The 26420-nt window shown below is 57.2% G+C and overlaps 1 protein-coding gene across 1 annotated transcript in view; it reads right to left on the bottom strand.

The window, feature by feature from the left end:
• Positions 1-20271, bottom strand: part of LOC142475201 (uncharacterized) — a 33261-nt gene extending 12990 nt beyond the window's left edge. Inside the window, exons 1-2 of the mRNA XM_075581176.1 lie at positions 20097-20271; positions 10473-11077 (exon numbers count right to left, since the gene is read on the bottom strand). Coding sequence (XP_075437291.1) covers positions 10473-11077; positions 20097-20165 — 674 coding nt within the window. The 5' untranslated portion in view covers positions 20166-20271. The remainder of the gene's footprint in view (positions 1-10472; positions 11078-20096) is intronic.
• Between the last annotated feature and the right edge of the window lie 6149 nt (positions 20272-26420).

The raw sequence follows: 26420 nt of genomic DNA, 5'->3' as shown, positions 1-26420 counted from the left end.
AGGACAGAGCCTGTGTATGAGAGCCCAGTCACTGCCTAGCACAGGACAGAGCCTGTGTATGAGAGCGCAGTCACTGCCTAGCACAGGACAGAGCCTGTGTATGAGAGCCCAGTCACTGCCTAGCACAGGACAGAGCCTGTGTATGAGAGCCCAGTCACTGCCTAGCACAGGACAGAGCCTGTGTGTGAGAGAGCCCAGTCACTGCCTTGCACAGGACACAGCCTGTGTATGAGAGCCCAGTCACTGCCTAGCACAGGACAGAGCCTGTGTGTATGAGAGCCCAGTCACTGCCTAGCACAGGACAGAGCCTGTGTATGAGAGCCCAGTCACTGCCTAGCACAGGACAGAGCCTGTGTATGAGAGCCCAGTCACTGCCTAGCACAGGACAGAGCCTGTGTATGAGAGCCCAGTCACTGCCTAGCACAGGACAGAGCCTGTGTATGAGAGCCCAGTCACTGCCTAGCACAGGACAGAGCCTGTGTATGAGAGCCCAGTCACTGCCTAGCACAGGACAGAGCCTGTGTGTGAGAGCCCAGTCACTGCCTAGCACAGGACACAGCCTGTGTATGAGAGCCCAGTCACTGCCTAGCACAGGACAGAGCCTGTGTATGAGAGCCCAGTCACTGCCTAGCACAGGACACAGCCTGTGTATGAGAGCCCAGTCACTGCCTAGCACAGGACAGAGCCTGTGTATGAGAGCCCAGTCACTGCCTAGCACAGGACAGAGCCTGTGTATGAGAGAGCCCAGTCACTGCCTAGCACAGGACAGAGCCTGTGTGAGAGAGCCCAGTCACTGCCAAGCACAGGACACAGCCTGTGTATGAGAGCCCAGTCACTGCCTAGCACAGGACAGAGCCTGTGTATGAGAGCCCAGTCACTGCCTAGCACAGGACAGAGCCTGTGTATGAGAGCCCAGTCACTGCCTAGCACAGGACACAGCCTGTGTATGAGAGCCCAGTCACTGCCTAGCACAGGACACAGCCTGTGTATGAGAGCCCAGTCACTGCCTAGCACAGGACACAGCCTGTGTATGAGAGCCCAGTCACTGCCTAGCACAGGACAGAGCCTGTGTGTGAGAGAGCCCAGTCACTGCCTAGCACAGGACAGAGCCTGTGTATGAGAGCCCAGTCACTGCCTAGCACAGGACACAGCCTGTGTATGAGAGCCCAGTCACTGTCTAGCACAGGACACAGCCTGTGTATGAGAGCCCAGTCACTGCCTAGCACAGGACACAGCCTGTGTATGAGAGCCCAGTCACTGCCTAGCACAGGACACAGCCTGTGTATGAGAGCCCAGTCACTGCCTAGCACAGGACAGAGCCAGTGTATGAGAGCCCAGTCACTGCCTAGCACAGGACAGAGCCTGTGTATGAGAGCCCAGTCACTGCCTAGCACAGGACAGAGCCTGTGTATGAGAGCCCAGTCACTGCCTAGCACAGGACAGAGCCTGTGTATGAGAGCCCAGTCATTGCCTAGCACAGGACACAGCCTGTGTATGAGAGCCCAGTCACTGCCTCTCACAGGACAGAGCCTGTGTATGAGAGCCCAGTCACTGCCTAGCACAGGACAGAGCCTGTGTATGAGAGCCCAGTCACTGCCTAGCACAGGACAGAGCCTGTGTGTGAGAGCCCAGTCACTGCCTAGCACAGGACACAGCCTGTGTATGAGAGCCCAGTCACTGCATAGCACAGGACAGAGCCTGTGTATGAGAGCCCAGTCACTGCCTAGCACAGGACACAGCCTGTGTATGAGAGAGCCCAGTCACTGCCTAGCACAGGACAGAGCCTGTGTATGAGAGCCCAGTCACTGCCTAGCACAGGACAGAGCCTGTGTATGAGAGCCCAGTCACTGCCTAGCACAGGACAGAGCCTGTGTATGAGAGCCCAGTCACTGCCTAGCACAGGACAGAGCCTGTGTATGAGAGCCCAGTCACTGCCTAGCACAGGACACAGCCTGTGTATGAGAGCCCAGTCACTGCCTAGCACAGGACAGAGCCTGTGTATGAGAGCCCAGTCACTGCCTAGCACAGGACAGAGCCTGTGTGTGAGAGAGCCCAGTCACTGCCTTGCACAGGACAGAGCCTGTGTATGAGAGCCCAGTCACTGCCTAGCACAGGACAGAGCCTGTGTATGAGAGCCCAGTCACTGCCTAGCACAGGACACAGCCTGTGTATGAGAGCCCAGTCACTGCCTAGCACAGGACAGAGCCTGTGTGTATGAGAGCCCAGTCACTGCCTGGCACAGGACAGAGCCTGTGTATGAGAGCCCAGTCACTGCCTAGCACAGGACAGAGCCTGTGTGTGAGAGCCCAGTCACTGCCTAGCACAGGACAGAGCCTGTGTATGAGAGCCCAGTCACTGCCTAGCACAGGACAGAGCCTGTGTATGAGAGCCCAGTCACTGCCTAGCACAGGACAGAGCCTGTGCGTATGAGAGCCCAGTCACTGCCTAGCACAGGACAGAGCCTGTGTATGAGAGCCCAGTCACTGCCTAGCACAGGACAGAGCCTGTGTGTGAGAGAGCCCAGTCACTGCCTAGCACAGGACAGAGCCTGTGTATGAGAGCCCAGTCACTGCCTAGCACAGGACAGGGCCTGTGTATGAGAGCCCAGTCACTGCCTAGCACAGGACAGAGCCTGTGTGTGAGAGCCCAGTCACTGCCTAGCACAGGACACAGCCTGTGTATGAGAGCCCAGTCACTGCCTAGCACAGGACAGAGCCTGTGTATGAGAGCCCAGTCACGGCCTAGCACAGGACAGAGCCTGTGTATGAGAGCCCAGTCACTGCCTAGCACAGGACACAGCCTGTGTATGAGAGAGCCCAGTCACTGCCTAGCACAGGACACAGCCTGTGTATGAGAGAGCCCAGTCACTGCCTAGCACAGGACACAGCCTGTGTATGAGAGCCCAGTCACTGCCTAGCACAGGACACAGCCTGTGTATGAGAGCCCAGTCACTGCCTAGCACAGGACACAGCCTGTGTATGAGAGAGCCCAGTCACTGCCTAGCACAGGACACAGCCTGTGTATGAGAGCCCAGTCACTGCCTAGCACAGGACAGAGCCTGTGTATGAGAGCCCAGTCACTGCCTAGCACAGGACAGAGCCTGTGTATGAGAGCCCAGTCACTGCCTAGCACAGGACAGAGCCTGTGTATGAGAGCCCAGTCACTGCCTAGCACAGGACAGAGCCTGTGTATGAGAGCCCAGTCACTGCCTAGCACAGGACAGAGCCTGTGTGTGAGAGAGCCCAGTCACTGCCTTGCACAGGACACAGCCTGTGTATGAGAGCCCAGTCACTGCCTAGCACAGGACAGAGCCTGTGTGTATGAGAGCCCAGTCACTGCCTAGCACAGGACAGAGCCTGTGTATGAGAGCCCAGTCACTGCCTAGCACAGGACAGAGCCTGTGTAGGAGAGCCCAGTCACTGCCTAGCACAGGACAGAGCCTGTGTATGAGAGCCCAGTCACTGCCTAGCACAGGACAGAGCCTGTGTATGAGAGCCCAGTCACTGCCTAGCACAGGACAGAGCCTGTGTATGAGAGCCCAGTCACTGCCTAGCACAGGACAGAGCCTGTGTATGAGAGCCCAGTCACTGCCTAGCACAGGACAGAGCCTGTGTATGAGAGCCCAGTCATTGCCTAGCACAGGACACAGCCTGTGTATGAGAGCCCAGTCACTGCCTCTCACAGGACAGAGCCTGTGTATGAGAGCCCAGTCACTGCCTAGCACAGGACAGAGCCTGTGTATGAGAGCCCAGTCACTGCCTAGCACAGGACAGAGCCTGTGTGTGAGAGCCCAGTCACTGCCTAGCACAGGACACAGCCTGTGTATGAGAGCCCAGTCACTGCATAGCACAGGACAGAGCCTGTGTATGAGAGCCCAGTCACTGCCTAGCACAGGACACAGCCTGTGTATGAGAGAGCCCAGTCACTGCCTAGCACAGGACAGAGCCTGTGTATGAGAGCCCAGTCACTGCCTAGCACAGGACAGAGCCTGTGTATGAGAGCCCAGTCACTGCCTAGCACAGGACAGAGCCTGTGTATGAGAGCCCAGTCACTGCCTAGCACAGGACAGAGCCTGTGTATGAGAGCCCAGTCACTGCCTAGCACAGGACACAGCCTGTGTATGAGAGCCCAGTCACTGCCTAGCACAGGACAGAGCCTGTGTATGAGAGCCCAGTCACTGCCTAGCACAGGACAGAGCCTGTGTGTGAGAGAGCCCAGTCACTGCCTTGCACAGGACAGAGCCTGTGTATGAGAGCCCAGTCACTGCCTAGCACAGGACAGAGCCTGTGTATGAGAGCCCAGTCACTGCCTAGCACAGGACACAGCCTGTGTATGAGAGCCCAGTCACTGCCTAGCACAGGACAGAGCCTGTGTGTATGAGAGCCCAGTCACTGCCTGGCACAGGACAGAGCCTGTGTATGAGAGCCCAGTCACTGCCTAGCACAGGACAGAGCCTGTGTGTGAGAGCCCAGTCACTGCCTAGCACAGGACAGAGCCTGTGTATGAGAGCCCAGTCACTGCCTAGCACAGGACAGAGCCTGTGTATGAGAGCCCAGTCACTGCCTAGCACAGGACAGAGCCTGTGCGTATGAGAGCCCAGTCACTGCCTAGCACAGGACAGAGCCTGTGTATGAGAGCCCAGTCACTGCCTAGCACAGGACAGAGCCTGTGTGTGAGAGAGCCCAGTCACTGCCTAGCACAGGACAGAGCCTGTGTATGAGAGCCCAGTCACTGCCTAGCACAGGACAGGGCCTGTGTATGAGAGCCCAGTCACTGCCTAGCACAGGACAGAGCCTGTGTGTGAGAGCCCAGTCACTGTCTAGCACAGGACACAGCCTGTGTATGAGAGCCCAGTCACTGCCTAGCACAGGACAGAGCCTGTGTATGAGAGCCCAGTCACGGCCTAGCACAGGACAGAGCCTGTGTATGAGAGCCCAGTCACTGCCTAGCACAGGACACAGCCTGTGTATGAGAGAGCCCAGTCACTGCCTAGCACAGGACACAGCCTGTGTATGAGAGAGCCCAGTCACTGCCTAGCACAGGACACAGCCTGTGTATGAGAGCCCAGTCACTGCCTAGCACAGGACACAGCCTGTGTATGAGAGCCCAGTCACTGCCTAGCACAGGACACAGCCTGTGTATGAGAGAGCCCAGTCACTGCCTAGCACAGGACACAGCCTGTGTATGAGAGCCCAGTCACTGCCTAGCACAGGACAGAGCCTGTGTATGAGAGCCCAGTCACTGCCTAGCACAGGACAGAGCCTGTGTATGAGAGCCCAGTCACTGCCTAGCACAGGACAGAGCCTGTGTATGAGAGCCCAGTCACTGCCTAGCACAGGACAGAGCCTGTGTATGAGAGCCCAGTCACTGCCTAGCACAGGACAGAGCCTGTGTGTGAGAGAGCCCAGTCACTGCCTTGCACAGGACACAGCCTGTGTATGAGAGCCCAGTCACTGCCTAGCACAGGACAGAGCCTGTGTGTATGAGAGCCCAGTCACTGCCTAGCACAGGACAGAGCCTGTGTATGAGAGCCCAGTCACTGCCTAGCACAGGACAGAGCCTGTGTAGGAGAGCCCAGTCACTGCCTAGCACAGGACAGAGCCTGTGTATGAGAGCCCAGTCACTGCCTAGCACAGGACAGAGCCTGTGTATGAGAGCCCAGTCACTGCCTAGCACAGGACAGAGCCTGTGTATGAGAGCCCAGTCACTGCCTAGCACAGGACAGAGCCTGTGTGTGAGAGCCCAGTCACTGCCTAGCACAGGACAGAGCCTGTGTATGAGAGAGCCCAGTCACTGCCTAGCACAGGACACAGCCTGTATATGAGAGCCCAGTCACTGCCTAGCACAGGACAGAGCCTGTGTATGAGAGCCCAGTCACTGCCTAGCACAGGACAGAGCCTGTGTATGAGAGCCCAGTCACTGCCTAGCACAGGACACAGCCTATGTATGAGAGCCCAGTCACTGCCTAGCACAGGACAGAGCCTGTGTATGAGAGCCCAGTCACTGCCTAGCACAGGACAGAGCCTGTGTATGAGAGCCCAGTCACTGCCTAGCACAGAACACAGCCTGTGTATGAGAGCCCAGTCACTGCCTAGCACAGGACAGAGCCTGTGTGTGAGAGAGCCCAGTCACTGCCTAGCACAGGACAGAGCCTGTGTATGAAAGCCCAGTCACTGCCTAGCACAGGACAGAGCCTGTGTGTGAGAGCCCAGTCACTGCCTAGCACAGGACACAGCCTGTGTATGAGAGCCCAGTCACTGCCTAGCACAGGACAGAGCCTGTGTGTGAGAGCCCAGTCACTGCCTAGCACAGGACACAGCCTGTGTATGAGAGCCCAGTCACTGCCTAGCACAGGACAGAGCCTGTGTATGAGAGCCCAGTAACTGCCTAGCACAGGACAGAGCCTGTGTATGAGAGCCCAGTCACTGCCTAGCACAGGACAGAGCCTGTGTATGAGAGCCCAGTCACTGCCTAGCACAGGACAGAGCCTGTGTATGAGAGAGCCCAGTCACTGCCTAGCACAGGACACAGCCTGTGTATGAGAGCCCAGTCACTGCCTAGCACAGGACAGAGCCTGTGTATGAGAGAGCCCAGTCACTGCCTAGCACAGGACACAGCCTGTGTATGAGAGCCCAGTCACTGCCTAGCACAGGACAGAGCCTGTGTATGAGAGAGCCCAGTCACTGCCTAGCACAGGACACAGCCTGTGTATGAGAGCCCAGTCACTGCCTAGCACAGGACAGAGCCTGTGTATGAGAGCCCAGTCACTGCCTAGCACAGGACAGAGCCTGTGTATGAGAGCCCAGTCACTGCCTAGCACAGGACACAGCCTGTGTGTGAGAGCCCAGTCACTGCCTAGCACAGGACAGAGCCTGTGTATGAGAGAGCCCAGTCACTGCCTAGCACAGGACAGAGCCTGTGTATGAGAGCCCAGTCACTGCCTAGCACAGGACAGAGCCTGTGTATGAGAGCCCAGTCACTGCCTAGCACAGGACACAGCCTGTGTGTGAGAGCCCAGTCACTGCCTAGCACAGGACAGAGCCTGTGTATGAGAGAGCCCAGTCACTGCCTAGCACAGGACAGAGCCTGTGTATGAGAGCCCAGTCACTGCCTAGCACAGGACAGAGCCTGTGTATGAGAGCCCAGTCACTGCCTAGCACAGGACACAGCCTGTGTGTGAGAGCCCAGTCACTGCCTAGCACAGGACAGAGCCTGTGTATGAGAGAGCCCAGTCACTGCCTAGCACAGGACACAGCCTGTGTATGAGAGCCCAGTCACTGCCTAGCACAGGACAGAGCCTGTGTATGAGAGCCCAGTCACTGCCTAGCACAGGACACAGCCTGTGTGTGAGAGCCCAGTCACTGCCTAGCACAGGACACACAGCCTGTGTATGAGAGCCCAGTCACTGCCTAGCACAGGACAGAGCCTGTGTGTGAGAGCCCAGTCACTGCCTAGCACAGGACAGAGCCTGTGTATGAGAGCCCAGTCACTGCCTAGCACAGGACAGAGCCTGTGTATGAGAGCCCCGTCACTGCCTAGCACAGGACACAGCCTGTGTATGAGAGCCCAGTCACTGCCTAGCACAGGACAGAGCCTGTGTGTGAGAGCCCAGTCACTGCCTAGCACAGGACAGAGCCTGTGTATGAGAGCCCAGTCACTGCCTAGCACAGGACAGAGCCTGTGTATGAGAGCCCAGTCACTGCCTAGCACAGGACACAGCCTGTGTGTGAGAGCCCAGTCACTGCCTAGCACAGGACACACAGCCTGTGTATGAGAGCCCAGTCACTGCCTAGCACAGGACACAGCCTGTGTATGAGAGCCCAGTCACTGCCTAGCACAGGACAGAGCCTGTGTATGAGAGCCCAGTCACTGCCTAGCACAGGACAGAGCCTGTGTGTGAGAGCCCAGTCACTGCCTAGCACAGGACAGAGCCTGTGTATGAGAGCCCAGTCACTGCCTAGCACAGGACACAGCCTGTGTATGAGAGCCCAGTCACTGCCTAGCACAGGACACACAGCCTGTGTATGAGAGCCCAGTCACTGCCTAGCACAGGACACAGCCTGTGTATGAGAGCCCAGTCACTGCTTAGCACAGGACAGAGCCTGTGTATGAGAGCCCAGTCACTGCCTAGCACAGGACACAGCCTGTGTATGAGAGCCCAGTCACTGCCTAGCACAGGACACAGCCTGTGTATGAGAGCCCAGTCACTGCTTAGCACAGGACAGAGCCTGTGTATGAGAGCCCAGTCACTGCCTAGCACAGGACACAGCCTGTGTATGAGAGCCCAGTCACTGCCTAGCACAGGACAGAGCCTGTGTATGAGAGCCCAGTCACTGCCTAGCACAGGACAGAGCCTGTGTATGAGAGCCCAGTCACTGCCTAGCACAGGACACAGCCTGTGTATGAGAGCCCAGTCACTGCCTAGCACAGGACAGAGCCTGTGTATGAGAGCCCAGTCACTGCCTAGCACAGGACAGAGCCTGTGTATGAGAGAGCCCAGTCACTGCCTAGCACAGGACAGAGCCTGTGTATGAGAGCCCAGTCACTGCCTAGCACAGGACAGAGCCTGTGTATGAGAGCCCAGTCACTGCCTAGCACAGGACAGAGCCTGTGTATGAGAGCCCAGTCACTGCCTAGCACAGGACACAGCCTGTGTATGAGAGAGCCCAGTCACTGCCTAGCACAGGACAGAGCCTGTGTATGAGAGAGCCCAGTCACTGCCTAGCACAGGACAGAGCCTGTGTATGAGAGCCCAGTCACTGCCTAGCACAGGACACAGCCTGTGTGTGAGAGCCCAGTCACTGCCTAGCACAGGACAGAGCCTGTGTATGAGAGAGCCCAGTCACTGCCTAGCACAGGACAGAGCCTGTGTATGAGATCCCAGTCACTGCCTAGCACAGGACAGAGCCTGTGTATGAGAGCCCAGTCACTGCCTAGCTCAGGACACAGCCTGTGTATGAGAGAGCCCAGTCACTGCCTAGCACAGGACACAGCCTGTGTATGAGAGCCCAGTCACTGCCTAGGACAGGACAGAGCCTGTGTATGAGAGCCCAGTCACTGCCTAGCACAGGACACAGCCTGTGTATGAGAGCCCAGTCACCGCCTAGCACAGAACACAGCCTGTGTATGAGAGCCCAATCACTGCCTAGCACAGGACAGAGCCTGTGTATGAGAGCCCAGTCACTGCCTAGCACAGGACAGAGCCTGTGTGTGAGAGCCCAGTCACTGCCTAGCACAGGACACAGCCTGTGTATGAGAGTCCAGTCACTGCCTAGCACAGGACACAGCCTGTGTATGAGAGAGCCCAGTCACTGCCTAGCACAGGACACAGCCTGTGTATGAGAGCCCAGTCACCGCATAGCACAGGACACAGCCTGTGTATGAGAGCCCAGTCACTGCCTAGCACAGGACACAGCCTGTGTATGAGATCCCAGTCACTGCATAGCACAGGACACAGCCTGTGTATGAAAGAGCCCAGTCACCTCCTAGCACAGGACACAGCCTATGTATGAGAGCCCAGTCACTGCCTAGCACAGGACACAGCCTGTGTATGAGAGAGCCCAGTCACTGCCTAGCACAGGACAGAGCCTGTGTATGAGAGCCCAGTCACTTCCTAGCACAGGACACAGCCTGTGTATGAGAACCCAGTCACTGCCTAGCACAGGACACACAGCCTGTGTATGAGAGCCCAGTCACTGCCTAGCACAGGACAGAGCCTGTGTGTGAGAGAGCCCAGTCACTGCCTAGCACAGGACAGAGCCTGTGTATGAGAGCCCAGTCACTGCCAAGCACAGGACAGAGCCTGTGTATGAGAGAGCCCAGTCACTGCCTAGCACAGGACACAGCCTGTGTATGAGAGCCCAGTCACTGCCTAGCACAGGACACAGCCTGTGTATGAGAGCCCAGTCACTGCCTAGCACAGGACAGAGCCTGTGTATGAGAGCCCAGTCACTGCCTAGCACAGGACAGAGCCTGTGTATGAGAGAGCCCAGTAACTGCCTAGCACAGGACAGGGCCTGTGTATGAGAGCCCAGTCACTGCCTAGCACAGGACAGAGCCTGTGTGTGAGAGCCCAGTCACTGCCTAGCACAGGACAGAGCCTGTGTATGAGAGCCCAGTCACTGCCTAGCACAGGACAGAGCCTGTGTATGAGAGCCCAGTCACTGCCTAGCACAGGACACAGCCTGTGTATGAGAGCCCAGTCACTGCCTAGCACAGGACACACAGCCTGTGTATGAGAGCCCAGTCACTGCCTAGCACAGGACAGAGCCTGTGTATGAGAGCCCAGTCACTGCCTAGCACAGGACACAGCCTGTGTATGAGAGCCCAGTCACTGCCTAGCACAGGACAGACAGCCTGTGGGTTACTGTATGTTTTCTGGAATAGTAATGTGTTATTTGGCTCTAGCGAGGAGGGATTGTTCCCATCTCTTCTATCTTATAACTCCTGTGAAGAAAGTGAATTCCTCTTACCTTAACAACTCTTCATCCATGGACATCCCGTCCTCATTTGGCTCCTCCAGTTGCAGGTGAGATGGAGGCCCCTCAAACCCCAAATCCTGCCTATATCGACCCTGCAGGGCTTGTGACATCTGGTTCCTGGAGACCTGTGGTCTGATGGGGTTGGAGACTGCACTGGTCTCATCGTAGTCCTGATATGGCCCCTGGTAGCCCCCCTCTGCCTGTAGAGGCCCTCTGAGCCCCTGCAGTTGCTCAGGGTATCCCCTGCCTTGGTTGATTTGGTTCCACAGGTGCAGGAGATTAGCGAGGTACATGGCCTCCTTATCTCTCCGCTGGCCTTCTTCAATTAGCTGCTGGAGGGAGAGTGTGTCCTGAGCTTGCTCCATTCTGCGGGGTGACCCCATCCTCTCCAGGGCCTGAGCCAGCAGCTCCTCCTGGGGGTATCCCGCCAGCCTGGCCAGCATCGCTTGGCTAATCTCAGGGTAGAAAGCCTCGTTACTTAGCTGCTCCGAGGGTGAGTAGGAAGTCATGTCAGCCTCGTACGGAATGTTCATTGGGAGGCTCCTGCGGAACCGACGTGAGACGCCAGGATCAACACGAGACAAACTTCCCAGAGGCTGCAGAGGAGCGAGAAGGAAAACTAAGCCAGTGGTGGAGCACAAGAGGGTGAAGATAAACATCTGCCCGCCCAACAGCCCGGCTCCTCTACACACCATGCAATTATTTGTATGTCTTTATTTATATAGCGCCATTAATACATTACATAGCGCTTCACAGCGGTAATACACGTGACAATCATATAAATAACAAATAACAGATAATATAAATAACAGATCATGGGAATAAGAGCTTCAGACATAAAAGTAACATTAAGGAAGAGGAGTCCCTGCCCCGAGGAGCTTACAGTCTAATTGGTAGGTAGGGGGAACGTACAGAGACAGTAGGAGGGAGTTCTGGTAAGTGCGTCTGCAGGGGGCCAAGCTTTATGTATTGTGTATAGTATTAGCCACAGTGTTACTCATATGCTTCGTTACAGAGGAGGTGTTCTTATATAGGGGTTCCTCCCGTAGGAAGGGGCACGTTAGGGCCGGGAGGAGGTGTTCTTATATAGGGGTTCCTCCCGTAGGAAGGGGCACGTTAGGGCCGTGAGGAGGTGTTCTTATATAGGGGTTCCTCCCGTAGGAAGGGGCACGTTTGGGCCGTGAGGGGGTGTTCTTATATAGGGGTTCCTCCCGTAGGAAGGGGCACGTTAGGGCCGGGAGGAGGTGTTCTTATATAGGGGTTCCTCCCGTAGGAGGGGGCACGTTAGGGCAGTGAGGAGGTGTTCTTATATAGGGGTTCCTCCCGTAGGAAGGGGCACGTTAGGGCTGTGAGGAGGTGTTCTTATATAGGGGTTCCTCCCGTAGGAAGGGGCACGTTAGGGCCGTGAGGAGGTGTTCTTATATAGGGGTTCCTCCCGTAGGAAGGGGCACGTTAGGGCTGTGAGGTGTTCTTATACAGGGGTTCCTCCCGTAGGAAGGGGCACGTTAGGGCCGTGAGGGGGTGTTCTTATAAAGGGGTTCCTCCCGTAGGAAGGGGCACGTTAGGGCAGTGAGGAGGTGTTCTTATATAGGGGTTCCTCCCGTAGGAAGGGGCACGTTAGGGCCGGGAGGAGGTGTTCTTATATAGGGGTTCCTCCCGTAGGAAGGGGCACGTTTGGGCCGTGAGGAGGTGTTCTTACATAGGGGTTCCTGCCGTAGGAAGGGGCACGTTTGGGCCGTGAGGGGGTGTTCTTATATAGGGGTTCCTCCCGTAGGAAGGGGCACATTAGGGCCGTGAGGAGGTGTTCTTATATAGGGGTTCCTCCCGTAGGAAGGGGCACGTTAGGGCCGTGAGGAGGTGTTCTTATATAGGGGTTCCTCCCGTAGGAAGGGGCACGTTAGGGCCGTGAGGAGGTGTTCTTATATAGGGGTTCCTCCCGTAGGAAGGGGCACGTTAGGGCCGGGAGGAGGTGTTCTTATATAGAGGTTCCTCCCGTAGGAAGGGGCACGTTTGGGCCGTGAGGAGGTGTTCTTACATAGGGGTTCCTGCCGTAGGAAGGGGCACGTTTGGGCCGTGAGGGGGTGTTCTTATATAGGGGTTCCTCCCGTAGGAAGGGGCACATTAGGGCCGTGAGGAGGTGTTCTTATATAGGGGTTCCTCCCGTAGGAAGGGGCACGTTAGGGCCGTGAGGAGGTGTTCTTATATAGGGGTTCCTCCCGTAGGAAGGGGCACGTTAGGGCCGTGAGGAGGTGTTCTTATATAGGGGTTCCTCCCGTAGGAAGGGGCACGTTAGGGCCGTGAGGAGGTGTTCTTATATAGGGGTTCCTCCCGTAGGAAGGGGCACGTTAGGGCTGTGAGGGGGTGTTCTTATACAGGGGTTCCTCCCGTAGGAAGGGGCACGTTAGGGCCGGGAGGAGGTGTTCTTATACAGGGGTTCCTCCCGTAGGAAGGGGCACGTTAGGGCCGGGAGGAGGTGTTCTTATATAGGGGTTCCTCCCGTAGGAAGGGGCACGTTAGGGCCGAGAGGAGGTGTTCTTATATAGGGGTTCCTCCCGTAGGAAGGGGCACGTTAGGGCCGGGAGGAGGTGTTCTTATATAGGGGTTCCTCCCGTAGGAAGGGGCACATTAGGGCTGTGAGGGGTGTTCTTATATAGGGGTTCCTCCCGTAGGAAGGGGCACGTTAGGGCAGTGAGGAGGTGTTCTTATATAGGGGTTCCTCCCGTAGGAAGGGGCACGTTAGGGCTGTGAGGAGGTGTTCTTATATAGGGGTTCCTCCCGTAGGAAGGGGCACGTTAGGGCCGGGAGGAGGTGTTCTTATATAGGGGTTCCTCCCGTAGGAAGGGGCACGTTAGGGCCGAGAGGAGGTGTTCTTATATAGGGGTTCCTCCCGTAGGAAGGGGCACGTTAGGGCTGTGAGGGGGTGTTCTTATATAGGGGTTCCTCCCGTAGGAAGGGGCACATTAGGGCTGTGAGGGGTGTTCTTATATAGGGGTTCCTCCCGTAGGAAGGGGCACGTTAGGGCAGTGAGGAGGTGTTCTTATATAGGGGTTCCTCCCGTAGGAAGGGGCACGTTAGGGCTGTGAGGAGGTGTTCTTATATAGGGGTTCCTCCCGTAGGAAGGGGCACGTTAGGGCCGGGAGGAGGTGTTCTTATATAGGGGTTCCTCCCGTAGGAAGGGGCACGTTAGGGCCGTGAGGAGGTGTTCTTATACAGGGGTTCCTCCCGTAGGAAGGGGCATGTTAGGGCAGTGAGGAGGTGTTCTTATATAGGGGTTCCTCCCGTAGGAAGGGGCACGTTAGGGCCGTGAGGGGGTGTTCTTATATAGGGGTTCCTCCCGTAGGAAGGGGCACGTTAGGGCTGTGAGGAGGTGTTCTTATATAGGGGTTCCTCCCGTAGGAAGGGGCACGTTAGGGCCGTGAGGGGTGTTCTTATATAGGGGTTCCTCCCTTGGGAAGGGGCACGTTAGGGCCGTGAGGAGGTGTTCTTATATAGGGGTTCCTCCCGTAGGAAGGGGCACGTTAGGGCTGTGAGGAGGTGTTCTTATATAGGGGTTCCTCCCGTAGGAAGGGGCACGTTAGGGCCGTGAGGAGGTGTTCTTATATAGGGGTTCCTCCCGTAGGAAGGGGCACGTTAGGGCTGTGAGTTGTTCTTATACAGGGGTTCCTCCCGTAGGAAGGGGCACGTTAGGGCCGTGAGGGGGTGTTCTTATATAGGGGTTCCTCCCGTAGGAAGGGGCACGTTGGGGCCGGGAGGAGGTGTTCTTATATAGGGGTTCCTCCCGTAGGAAGGGGCACGTTAGGGCCGTGAGGAGGTGTTCTTATATAGGGGTTCCTCCCGTAGGAAGGGGCACGTTAGGGCTGTGAGGAGGTGTTCTTATACAGGGGTTCCTCCCATAGGAAGGGGCACGTTAGGGCCGGAGGTGTTCTTATATAGGGGTTCCTCCCGTAGGAAGGGGCACGTTAGGGCCGTGAGGGGGTGTTCTTATATAGGGGTTCCTCCCGTAGGAAGGGGCACGTTAGGGCCGTGAGGAGGTGTTCTTATATAGGGGTTCCTCCCGTAGGAAGGGGCACGTTAGGGCCGGGAGGAGGTGTTCTTATATAGGGGTTCCTCCCGTAGGAAGGGGCACGTTAGGGCCGTGAGGAGGTGTTCTTATATAGGGGTTCCTCCCGTAGGAAGGGGCACGTTAGGGCCGTGAGGAGGTGTTCTTATATAGGGGTTCCTCCCGTAGGAAGGGGCACGTTAGGGCCGTGAGGAGGTGTTCTTATATAGGGGTTCCTCCCGTAGGAAGGGGCACGTTAGGGCCGGGAGGAGGTGTTCTTATACAGGGGTTCCTCCCGTAGGAAGGGGCACGTTAGGGCTGTGAGGAGGTGTTCTTATATAGGGGTTCCTCCCGTAGGAAGGGGCACGTTAGGGCTGTGAGGGGGTGTTCTTATATAGGGGTTCCTCCCGTAGGAAGGGGCACGTTAGGGCCGGGAGGAGGTGTTCTTATACAGGGGTTCCTCCCGTAGGAAGGGGCACGTTAGGGCCGGGAGGTGTTCTTATATAGGGGTTCCTCCCGTAGGAAGGGGCACGTTAGGGCCGTGAGGAGGTGTTCTTATATAGGGGTTCCTCCCGTAGGAAGGGGCACGTTAGGGCCGGGAGGAGGTGTTCTTATATAGGGGTTCCTCCCGTAGGAAGGGGCACGTTAGGGCCGGGAGGAGGTGTTCTTATATAGGGGTTCCTCCCGTAGGAAGGGGCACGTTAGGGCCGTGAGGGGGTGTTCTTATATAGGGGTTCCTCCCGTAGGAAGGGGCACGTTAGGGCCGTGAGGAGGTGTTCTTATATAGGGGTTCCTCCCGTAGGAAGGGGCACGTTAGGGCTGTGAGGAGGTGTTCTTATATAGGGGTTCCTCCCGTAGGAAGGGGCACGTTTGGGCCGTGAGGTGTTCTTATATAGGGGTTCCTCCCATAGGAAGGGTCACGTTAGGGCCGGGAGGAGGTGTTCTTATATAGGGGTTCCTCCCGTAGGAAGGGGCACGTTAGGGCCGTGAGGAGGTGTTCTTATATAGGGGTTCCTCCCGTAGGAAGGGGCACGTTAGGGCTGTGAGGGGGTGTTCTTATATAGGGGTTCCTCCCGTAGGAAGGGGCACGTTAGGGCCGTGAGGAGGTGTTCTTATATAGGGGTTCCTCCCGTAGGAAGGGGCACGTTAGGGCCGGGAGGAGGTGTTCTTATAAAGGGGTTCCTCCCGTAGGAAGGGGCACGTTAGGGCTGTGAGGGGGTGTTCTTATATAGGGGTTCCTCCCGTAGAAAGGGGCACGTTAGGGCCGGGAGGTGTTCTTATATAGGGGTTCCTCCCGTAGGAAGGGGCACGTTAGGGCCGTGAGGAGGTGTTCTTATATAGGGGTTCCTCCCGTAGGAAGGGGCACGTTAGGGCTGTGAGGGGGTGTTCTTATATAGGGGTTCCTCCCGTAGGAAGGGGCACGTTAGGGCCGGGAGGTGTTCTTATATAGGGGTTCCTCCCGTAGGAAGGGGCACGTTAGGGCTGTGAGGAGGTGTTCTTATATAGGGGTTCCTCCCGTAGGAAGGGGCACGTTAGGGCCGTGAGGAGGTGTTCTTATATAGGGGTTCCTCCCGTAGGAAGGGGCACGTTAGGGCCGTGAGGAGGTGTTCTTATATAGGGGTTCCTCCCGTAGGAAGGGGCACGTTAGGGCCGTGAGGAGGTGTTCTTATATAGGGGTTCCTCCCGTAGGAAGGGGCACGTTAGGGCCGTGAGGAGGTGTTCTTATATAGGGGTTCCTCCCGTAGGAAGGGGCACGTTAGGGCCGTGAGGGGGTGTTCTTATATAGGGGTTCCTCCCGTAGGAAGGGGCACGTTAGGGCTGTGAGGGGGTGTTATTATATAGGGGATCCTCCCGTAGGAAGGGGCACGTTAGGGCCGTGAGGGGGTGTTCTTATATAGGGGTTCCTCCCGTAGGAAGGGGCACGTTAGGGCCGTGAGGAGGTGTTCTTATATAGGGGTTCCTCCCGTAGGAAGGGGCACGTTAGGGCCGGGAGGAGGTATTCTTATATAGGGGTTCCTCCCGTAGGAAGGGGCACGTTAGGGCCGTGAGGAGGTGTTCTTATATAGGGGTTCCTCCCGTAGGAAGGGGCACGTTAGGGCCGTGAGGAGGTATTCTTATATAGGGGTTCCTCCCGTAGGAAGGGGCACGTTAGGGCCGGGAGGAGGTGTTCTTATATAGGGGTTCATCCCGTAGGAAGGGGCACGTTAGGGCTGTGAGGGGGTGTTCTTATATAGGGGTTCCTCCCGTAGGAAGGGGCACATTAGGGCTGTGAGGGGGTGTTCTTATATAGGGGTTCCTCCCGTAGGAAGGGGCACGTTAGGGCCGTGAGGAGGTGTTCTTATATAGGGGTTCCTCCCGTAGGAAGGGGCACGTTAGGGCCGTGAGGGGGTGTTCTTATATAGGGGTTCCTCCCGTAGGAAGGGGCACGTTAGGGCAGTGAGGAGGTGTTCTTATATAGGGGTTCCTCCCGTAGGAAGGGGCACGTTAGGGCCGGGAGGAGGTGTTCTTATATAGGGGTTCCTCCCATAGGAAGGGGCACGTTAGGGCCGTGAGGAGGTGTTCTTATATAGGGGTTCCTCCCGTAGGAAGGGTCACGTTAGGGCCGGGAGGAGGTGTTCTTATATAGGGGTTCCTCCCGTAGGAAGGGGCACGTTAGGGCTGTGAGGGGGTGTTCTTATATAGGGGTTCCTCCCGTAGGAAGGGGCACGTTAGGGCCGTGAGGAGGTGTTCTTATATAGGGGTTCCTCCCGTAGGAAGGGGCACGTTAGGGCCGTGAGGAGGTGTTCTTATATAGGGGTTCCTCCCGTAGGAAGGGGCACGTTAGGGCCGGGAGGAGGTGTTCTTATATAGGGGTTCCTCCCGTAGGAAGGGGCACGTTAGGGCCGTGAGGAGGTGTTCTTATATAGGGGTTCCTCCCGTAGGAAGGGGCACGTTTGGGCCGGGAGGAGGTGTTCTTATATAGGGGTTCCTCCCGTAGGAAGGGGCACGTTAGGGCCGTGAGGAGGTGTTCTTATATAGGGGTTCCTCCCGTAGGAAGGGGCACGTTAGGGCCGTGAGGAGGTGTTCTTATATAGGGGTTCCTCCCGTAGGAAGGGGCACGTTAGGGCCGGGAGGAGGTGTTCTTATATAGGGGTTCCTCCCGTAGGAAGGGTACGTATATATTTAAGCTGTAAACTGGAAGAGGTCAGAGGTGGATTATTCATTAATTACATCGTCCAGCAGCAAAGCCGCAGAAAACTGGGCAGATTGAATAAGGAACAGAATCCACTGAAAGCCTCTGACATCTACTCTGTGATAATGTACAGTGGGGGGGACCTGCAGAAATGGGGGAGAGAGAGAAATAGAGGGCCAGGGAGAGACAGAGGGGGACAGCGAGAAAGCGGGGGGCAGAGAGAGAAAGAAGGGGACAGAGAGAACGACGAGGGGGGTGGAAAGAGCGAGAAAGGGGGGACAGAGTGAGAAAGGGGATGGTGAGAGAAAGACAGGGGATGGGAGAGATAGGGGGGACGGGGAGAGAGAGGGGAGACGGGGAGAGAAAGAGGGGGGACGGGGAGAGAGAGGGGGAGACAGGGAGAGAAAGAGGGGGGACGGGGAGAGAAAGAGGGGGGATGGGGAGAGAGAGGGGGAGACAGGAAGAGAAAGAGGGGGGATTGACAAATAGAGGCAGAAAATTGAGCTGAAAACAGATAGAGAGGGAGAGGCAAAGAGAGACACACACACAGTGGCACACACACACACACACACACACACACACACACACACACACACACACACACACACACACACACACACAAAGAGTGATACAAAGACACACACAAAGAGACACACACACACACACAGTGGCACACACACACACACACAAAGAGTGATACAAAGACACACACACACAAAGAGTGAGACACAGACAGACACACAGATACAGAGACACAGAAAGAGAGACACACACACAGACACAGAGAGAGAGAGAGAGAGAGAGACACACACACACACACACACACAGAGAGACACACACACACAGAGACACCCACCCACAGAGAGACACACACCCACAGAGAGACACACACCCACACACACACACAGAGACAGACACACACGCACACAGAGACACACAGAGAGACTCACACAGTGAGACACAGAGAGAAAGACACACACTGTATAGCGACACACGGAGAGTGACGCACATATAGAGGGAGAGACGCAGAGAGGGCGAGTGACAGAGAGGGATAGGGAGAGACACAGGAAAAGGGTGAGACACAGGGACACAGGGAGAGGAAGAGACACAGGGAGAGGGAGAGAGACACAGGGAGAGGGAGAGACAGGGAGAGGGAGAGACACGGAGAGGGAGAGAGACAGGGAGAGGGAGAGAGACACAGGGAGAGGGAGAGAGACAGTGAGAGGGAGAGACACAGGGAGAGGGAGAGACACAGGGAGAGGGAGAGAGACACAGGGAGAGGGAGAGACAGGGAGAGAGACAGGGAGAGGGAGAGACACAGGGAGAGACACAGGGAGAGGGAGAGACACAGGGAGAGGGAGAGACAGGGAGAGGGAGAGACACAGGGAGAGGGACAGAGACAGGGAGAGGGAGAGACACAGGGAGAGGGAGAGACACAGGGAGAGGAAGAGACACAGGGAGAGACACAGGGAGAGGGAGAGAGACAGGGAGAGGGAGAGACAGGGAGAGGGAGAGACACAGGGAGAGGGACAGAGACAGGGAGAGGGAGAGAGACAGGGAGAGGGAGAGACACAGGGAGAGGGAGAGACACAGGGAGAGGAAGAGACACAGGGAGAGGGAGAGACACAGGGAGAGGGAGAGACACAGGGAGAGGGAGAGAGACAGGGAGAGGGAGAGACAGGGAGAGGGAGAGACACAGGGAGAGGGAGAGACACAGGGAGAGGGAGAGACACGGAGAGGGAGAGAGACACAGGGAGAGGGAGAGACAGGGAGAGGGAGAGACACAGGGAGAGGGATAGAGACAGGGAGAGGGAGAGACACAGGGAGAGGGAGAGACACAGGGAGAGGGAGAGACACAGGGAGAGGGAGAGACAGGGAGAGACACAGGGAGAGGGATAGAGACAGGGAGAGGGAGAGACACAGGGAGAGGGAGAGACACAGGGAGAGGGAGAGACACAGGGAGAGGGAGAGACACAGGGAGAGGGAGAGACACAGGGAGAGGGATAGAGACAGGGAGAGGGAGAGACACAGGGAGAGGGAGAGACACAGGGAGAGGGAGAGACACAGGGAGAGGGAGAGACACAGGGAGAGGGAGAGACAGGGAGAGGGAGAGACACAGGGAGAGGGATAGAGACAGGGAGAGGGAGAGACACAGGGAGAGGGAGAGACACAGGGAGAGGGAGAGACACGGAGAGGGAGAGAGACACAGGGAGAGGGAGAGACAGGGAGAGGGATAGAGACAGGGAGAGGGAGAGAGACAGGGAGAGGGAGAGACAGGGAGAGGGAGAGAGACAGGGAGAGGGAGAGACACAGGGAGAGGGAGAGACAGGGAGAGGGAGAGACAGGGAGAGGGAGAGAGACAGGGAGAGGGAGAGAGATGCAGGATGGAGAGATGGAAACGTACCTTGCTGAAAGTCCTCATGAAAGACACACAGAGGGTGACAGACATCAGCAGGACACAGGGGCCCATCATCCTGGGAGAATGAGGCTGCCCGGGAGTGAGAAGCTGCTGCAAGAGAAGCCCAGCTCTACAGAGAAACAGAGAGCACCTCCCCTCCTAATACACAGGGACCCGTACCTCCCCCATACTGCAATGTGACAGCATCATATATACCACACCGTGTACACGGACACGTACCGTCCCCGCCTAATACACAGACATCAGGGACACGTACCTCTCACCCCCTCCTAATACACAGGGACACATACTGTACCCCCTCCTAATACACAGGGACTCATACCTTCCCCCTCCTACTACACAGACATGAGGGACGCATACCTCACCCACTCCTAATACACAGACATCAGGGACATGTACCTCTCTTCCTCTCCTAATATACAGACCACAGGAACACGTACCTTTCATCCACTCCTAATACACAGGGACAAATACCGTACCACCTCCTAATACAGACATCAGGGACACATACCTCTCACCCCCTCCTAATACACAGACATCAGGGACACATACCTCTCACCCCCTCCTAATACACAGACATCAGGGACACATACCTCTCACCCCCTCCTAATACACAGACATCAGGGACACATACCTCTCACCCCCTCCTAATACACAGACATCAGGGACACGTACCCCATGAGGTGACTCCATGCTACCAGGACAGGGTTTAGGACAAAACATTAAATATTGGGAGTTGACAGTTCGCATTTCTAAACTGTTATATGTGAGAAGACTTGTGATCTATATATAAAGATCATATTTACAATAATATATATATATATCCAACAAAGAATATCACTTGTGAGCACATTCACATGCCTAAGGCCTCGGCCATGTTCCCTGCTTGCGGGCCCAGGCGCGCTCCCGCTCAGCACTGCGCCCCTACAGCCGCAATTCGAGCGGAAGCGCAGGTTTTAGGGGAATTTTACAATTCCCCCGCTTGCCGGCGCAGGGCCGGTCACGTGAGCGGTTTGCCCAATGAGGGCGAACCAGCTCCGTGACGCCACTGGCCCGCCCCCGGCCAGTAACGCGCCCGCCCCCGGCCCGCCCACTGACAGCGCGCAGGGCAAGCACCCGCTTTCCCTGAGCCTCAGCGCGCCTCAGCACGCCAGCGGGGAGCCTGGCCGAGGCCTTAGAGACAGGTCTGCATCCTGCCTTTCACCATTATCACCCAGCATACAGTGCTTCCACTGCAGCAAGGGATTCTGGGAAATGACATTACTTTTTCCTTAGGTCTGCATAATATATCTCTAGCACCAACTCCTATTTAGGAAAATGGTGCAGTAAGCTTAGCCTGTTCGTTTTGATCTATTTGCACACTGTGCACTTCCACTGCAGCAAGGGATTCTGGGAAATGACATGCAAATGAGCACACAGTGTCACTTTTTGCCTCAATAACCATTTTTAACATGGTTCCCTATAGGCTTAAGCTTGCTGCATGGTCACAGCTTTGAGCACAGCCAGGGTTAAGGTGCATACCCAGAAAACCACCCACAGACAGCTGTTTCGACCTTGATGGGTCTCATCAGTGAGGGGTTGATATTACTGGGAATGCAAGAGAGGCTATGGGATAGGTAAAACCAAAAGTGACACTGTGTGCTCATTTGCATGTCATTTCCCAGAATCCCTTGCTGCAGTGGAAGTGCTGTATGCTGGGTGATAATGGGGAAAGGCAGGGGCTGCAGACCTGCCTAAGACATGCAGATGAGCATACAGTTATATTTGCATATATATATAAAAACAAACATCACAGCTTGCACTCAATGTACTGGTTCATATAGACAGGTGCTAGTCTCAAATAATAGAAAAACAACATTACCATTCTCTCGTCCGGTAAAGAAAGACGGCACTCGGTTCACCAGGATTGGGTGACTTATCTTTTTTATTCAGATGCCCAATACAGTTTTTCATGATTTCTGAACCGAGTGCCCGTTTTCTTCACCGGACGAGAGAATGGTAATGTTGTTTTTTATATATATATATAATCACCAACGGGTACTACTCTACCGTTCTGTGGCTAACTAAATGCTTTTATTTGTGCGAGCTTTCGAGATACACTGATGAGAGAGAGAGAGAGAAAATATACATTTATAAAGTGTCCACAGTGTATACAGCACTTTACAAAAGGTGCGTGTATGAAGCTCGGCTAACACGGTACAGATACCTCTACATCTATATATATATATATATGTCTCTATAATGATGCGTAGCTGTTCCCTGGCTACTGTTGCCAGGGTGACCGGCTCCTTTATCTGTAGCTGGTACACAGAGATGTTCTATGGTCACAGTCAGTCAGGGACGTGCGTGCAATAGGGTTGGAATGTTATATGGGCGCGCAGTGGGATGCGCGCGCAGTGGGATGGGCGCGCAGTGGGATGGGCGCGCAGTGGGATGGGTGCGCAGTGGGATGGGCGCGCAGTGGGATGGGCGCGCAGTGGGATGGGTGCGCGGTGGGATGGGCGCGCGGTGGGATGGACGCGCGGTGGGATGGGCGTGCGGTGGGAAGGGCGCGCGGTGGGAAGGGCGCGCGGTGGGAAGGGTGCGTGGTGGGAAGGGTGCGCGGTGGGAAGGGTGCGCGGTGGGGAGGGTGCGCGGTGGGAAGGGTGCGCGGTGGGAAGGGTGCGCGGTGGGAAGGGTACGCGGTGGGAAGGGTGCGCGGTGGGAAGGGCGCGAGTTGGGAAGGGCGCGCGCAGTGGGATGGGCGCGCAGTGGGATGGGCGCGCAGTGGGATGGGCGCGCGGTTGGATGGGCGCGCGGTGGGATGGGCACGCGGTGGGAAGGGCGCACGGTGGGAAGGGTGCGCGGTGGGAAGGGTGCGCGGTGGGAAGGGTGCGCGGTGGGAAGGGCGCGCGGTGGGAAGGGTGCGCGCAGTGGGAGGGGCGCGCGCAGTGGGAGGGGTGCGCGGTGGGAAGGGTGCGTGGTGGGAAGGGTGCGCGGTGGGAAGGGCGCACGCAGTGGGAGGGGCGCATGCAGTGGGAGGGGCGCGCAGTGGGAGGGGCGCGCAGTGGGATGGGCGTGCGGTGGGAAGGGCGCGCGGTGGGAAGGGTGCGCGGTGGGGAGGGTGCGCGGTGGGAAGGGCGCGCGGTGGGAAGGGCGCGCGGTGGGAAGGGTGCGCGGTGGGAAGGGTGCGCGGTGGGAAGGGTACGCGGTGGGAAGGGTGCACGGTGGGAAGGGCGCGCGCAGTGGGAGGGGCGCGTGCAGTGGGAGGGGCGCGCGCAGTGGGAGGGGTGCGCGGTGGGAAGGGTGCGCGGTGGGAAGGGTGCGCGGTGGGAAGGGTGCGTGGTGGGAAGGGTGCGCGGTGGGAAGGGCGCGCGGTGGGAAGGGCACGCGGTGGGAGGGGCGCACGCAGTGGGAGGGGCGCGCAGTGGGAGGGGCGCGCAGTGGGATGGGTGTGCATTGGTACTGTTCTAATGGAAATCTCGGTTTTGAGGGTCCCTGCAGATTCTCACAACTTGTGTTGGGTCCACAAGAACATTAACCACATCTGCATGTAGACCCTGACTGACCCTAACCTCTGATCTCACACAGAAGAGATATGCAGGTATCTGCTGCTCCCTGGGCATTATTCTGAGTAAGCAAGAAGAGCTGAGTTCCTCAAGAAGAGCAGTGCACAGGGAGAGCAGGGAGTCAGAGAGCAGGATGCACAGGGAGAGCAGGGAGTCAGGGAGCAGGGAGTCAGAGAGCAGGAAGCACAGGGAGAGCAGGGAGTCAGAGAGCAGGGAGTCAGAGAGCAGGAAGCACAGGGAGAGCAGGGAGTCAGGGAGCAGGGAGTCAGAGAGCAGGAAGCACAGGGAGAGCAGTGCACAGGGAGAGCAAGGAGTCAGAGAGCAGGAAGCACAGGGAGAGCAGGGAGTCAGGGAGCAGGATGCACAGGGAGAGCAGGGAGTCAGGGAGCAGGGAGTCAGAGAGCAGGAAGCACAGGGAGAGCAGGGAGTCAGAGAGCAGGAAGCACAGGGAGAGCAGGGAGTCAGGGAGCAGGGAGTCAGAGAGCAGGGAGTCAGAGAGCAGGAAGCACAGGGAGAGCAGGGAGTCAAAGAGCAGGATGCACAGGGAGAGCAAGGAGTCAGAGAGCAGGATGCACAGGGAGAGCAGGGAGCAGGGAGTCAGAGAGCAGGAAGCACAGGGAGAGCAGGGAGTCAGAGAGCAGGGAGTCAGAGAGCAGGAAGCACAGGGAGAGCAGGGAGTCAGGGAGCAGGGAGTCAGAGAGCAGGAAGCACAGGGAGAGCAGGGAGCAGGGAGTCAGAGAGCAGGAAGCACAGGGAGAGCAGGGAGTCAGAGAGCAGGGAGTCAGAGAGCAGGAAGCACAGGGAGAGCAGGGAGTCAGGGAGCAGGGAGTCAGAGAGCAGGAAGCACAGGGAGAGCAGGGAGTCAGAGAGCAGGGAGCACAGGGAGAGCAGGGAGTCAGGGAGCACAGGGAGAGCAGGGAGTCAGAGATCAGGGAGAGCTGGGAGTTGGAGATCAGGGAGTCAGAGATCAGGGAGTCAGAGAGCAGGAAGCACAGGGAGAGCAGGGAGTCAGAGAACAGGGAGTCAGAGATCAGGGAGTCAGAGAGCAGGAATCACAGGGAGAGCAGGGAGTCAGAGATCAGGGAGTCAGAGAGCAGGGAGTCAGAGATCAGGAAGCACAGGGAGAGCAGGGAGTCAGAGATCAGGGAGTCAGAGACCAGGGAGAGCAGGGAGTCAGAGATCAGGGAGTCAGAGATCAGGGAGAGCAGGGAGAGCAGGGAGTCAGAGATTAGGGAGTCAGGGAGCAGGGAGCACAGGGAGAGCAGGGAGTCAGAGATCAGGGAGTCAGAGAGCAGGAAGCACAGGGAGAGCAGGGAGTCAGAGATCAGGGAGTCAGAGAGCAGGGAGTCGGAGAGCAGGGAGCACAGGGAGTCAGAGATCAGGGAGTCAGAGAGCAGGAAGCACAGGGAGAGCAGGGAGTCAGGGAGCAGTAAGCACAGGGAGAGCAGGGAGTCAGAGAGCAGGAAGAGCAGGGAGTCAGAGAGCAGGAAGCACAGGGAGAGCAGGGAGTCAGAGAGCAGGAAGCACAGGGAGAGCAGGGAGTCAGAAAGCAGGGAGCACAGGGAGAGCAGGAAGCACAGGGAGAGCAGGGAGTCGGAGGGCAGGGAGAGCTGGGAGCACAGAGAGAGCTGGGAGTCGGAGGGCAGGGAGAGCTGGGAGTCGGATGGCAGGGAGAGCTGGGAGTCGGAGAGCAGGGAGCACAGGGAGAGCAGGGAGTCGGAGAGCAGGGAGCACAGGGAGAGCAGGGAGTCAGAGAGCAGGGAGCACAGGGAGAGCAGGGAGTCAGAGAGCAGGGAGCACAGGGAGAGCAGGGAGCCCAGGGAGAGCTGGAAGTTGGAGAGCAGGGAGCACAGGGAGAGCAGGGAGTCGGAGAGCAGGGAGCACAGGGAGAGCAGGGAGCAATGGGAGTCAGAGAGCAGGGAGCACAGGGAGAGCAGGGAGAGCTGGAAGTTGGAGAGCAGGGAGCACAGGGAGAGCTGGGAGTCAGAGGGCAGGGAGAGCAGGGAGCACAGGGAGAGCTGGAAGTTGGAGAGCAGGGAGCACAGGGAGAGCTTGGAGTCGGAGGGCAGGGAGTCGGAGAGCAGCAAGCACAGGGAGAGCTAGGAGTCGGAGGGCAGGGAGCGCAGGGAGCACAGAGATAGGGCAGGGAGAGCTGGAAGTTGGAGAGCAGGAAGCACAGGGAGAGCTGGTAGTCGGAGAGCAGGGAGCACAGGGAGTCGGAGAGCAGGGAGAGCTGGGAGGCGGAGAGCAGGGAGCACAGGGAGAGCTGGGAGTCGGAGAGCAGGAAGCACAGGGAGAGCTGGGAATCGGAGAGCAGGGAGCACAGGGAGAGCTGGGAGTCGGAGAGCAGGGAGCACAGGGCGAGCTGGAAGTTGGAGAGCAGGGAGCACAGGAAGCACAGGGAGTCGGAGAGCAGGGAGCACAGGGAGAGCTGGGAATCGAAGAGCAGGGAGCACAGGGAGAGCAGGGAGCACAGGGAGAGCTGGGAGTCAGAGAGCAGGGAGCACAGGGAGAGCTGGGAGTCGGAGAGCAGGGAGTCGGAGAGCAGGGAGTCGGAGAGCAGGGAGCACAGGAAAAGTTGTGAGCAATGTGGTGGGTTTGGTGCCTCCTGCAGAGGGTGCTGTTGGCCGTATAGGGCAAGTGAAGCAGCAGATACACTGGGGTTGCTGCAATGCAGGAATCCCCCAAATCCAAGTCTACTCCCCTGTATTTACTGCCCACCCTATTCTCAATAGTCTGCCTCTGGGCCTTATTCCCCCGT

Source organism: Ascaphus truei, unplaced genomic scaffold, assembly GCF_040206685.1.
Source record: "Ascaphus truei isolate aAscTru1 unplaced genomic scaffold, aAscTru1.hap1 HAP1_SCAFFOLD_1102, whole genome shotgun sequence".
NCBI lineage: Eukaryota > Metazoa > Chordata > Amphibia > Anura > Ascaphidae > Ascaphus > Ascaphus truei.
This window is presented reverse-complemented; position numbering and strand designations above follow the sequence as displayed.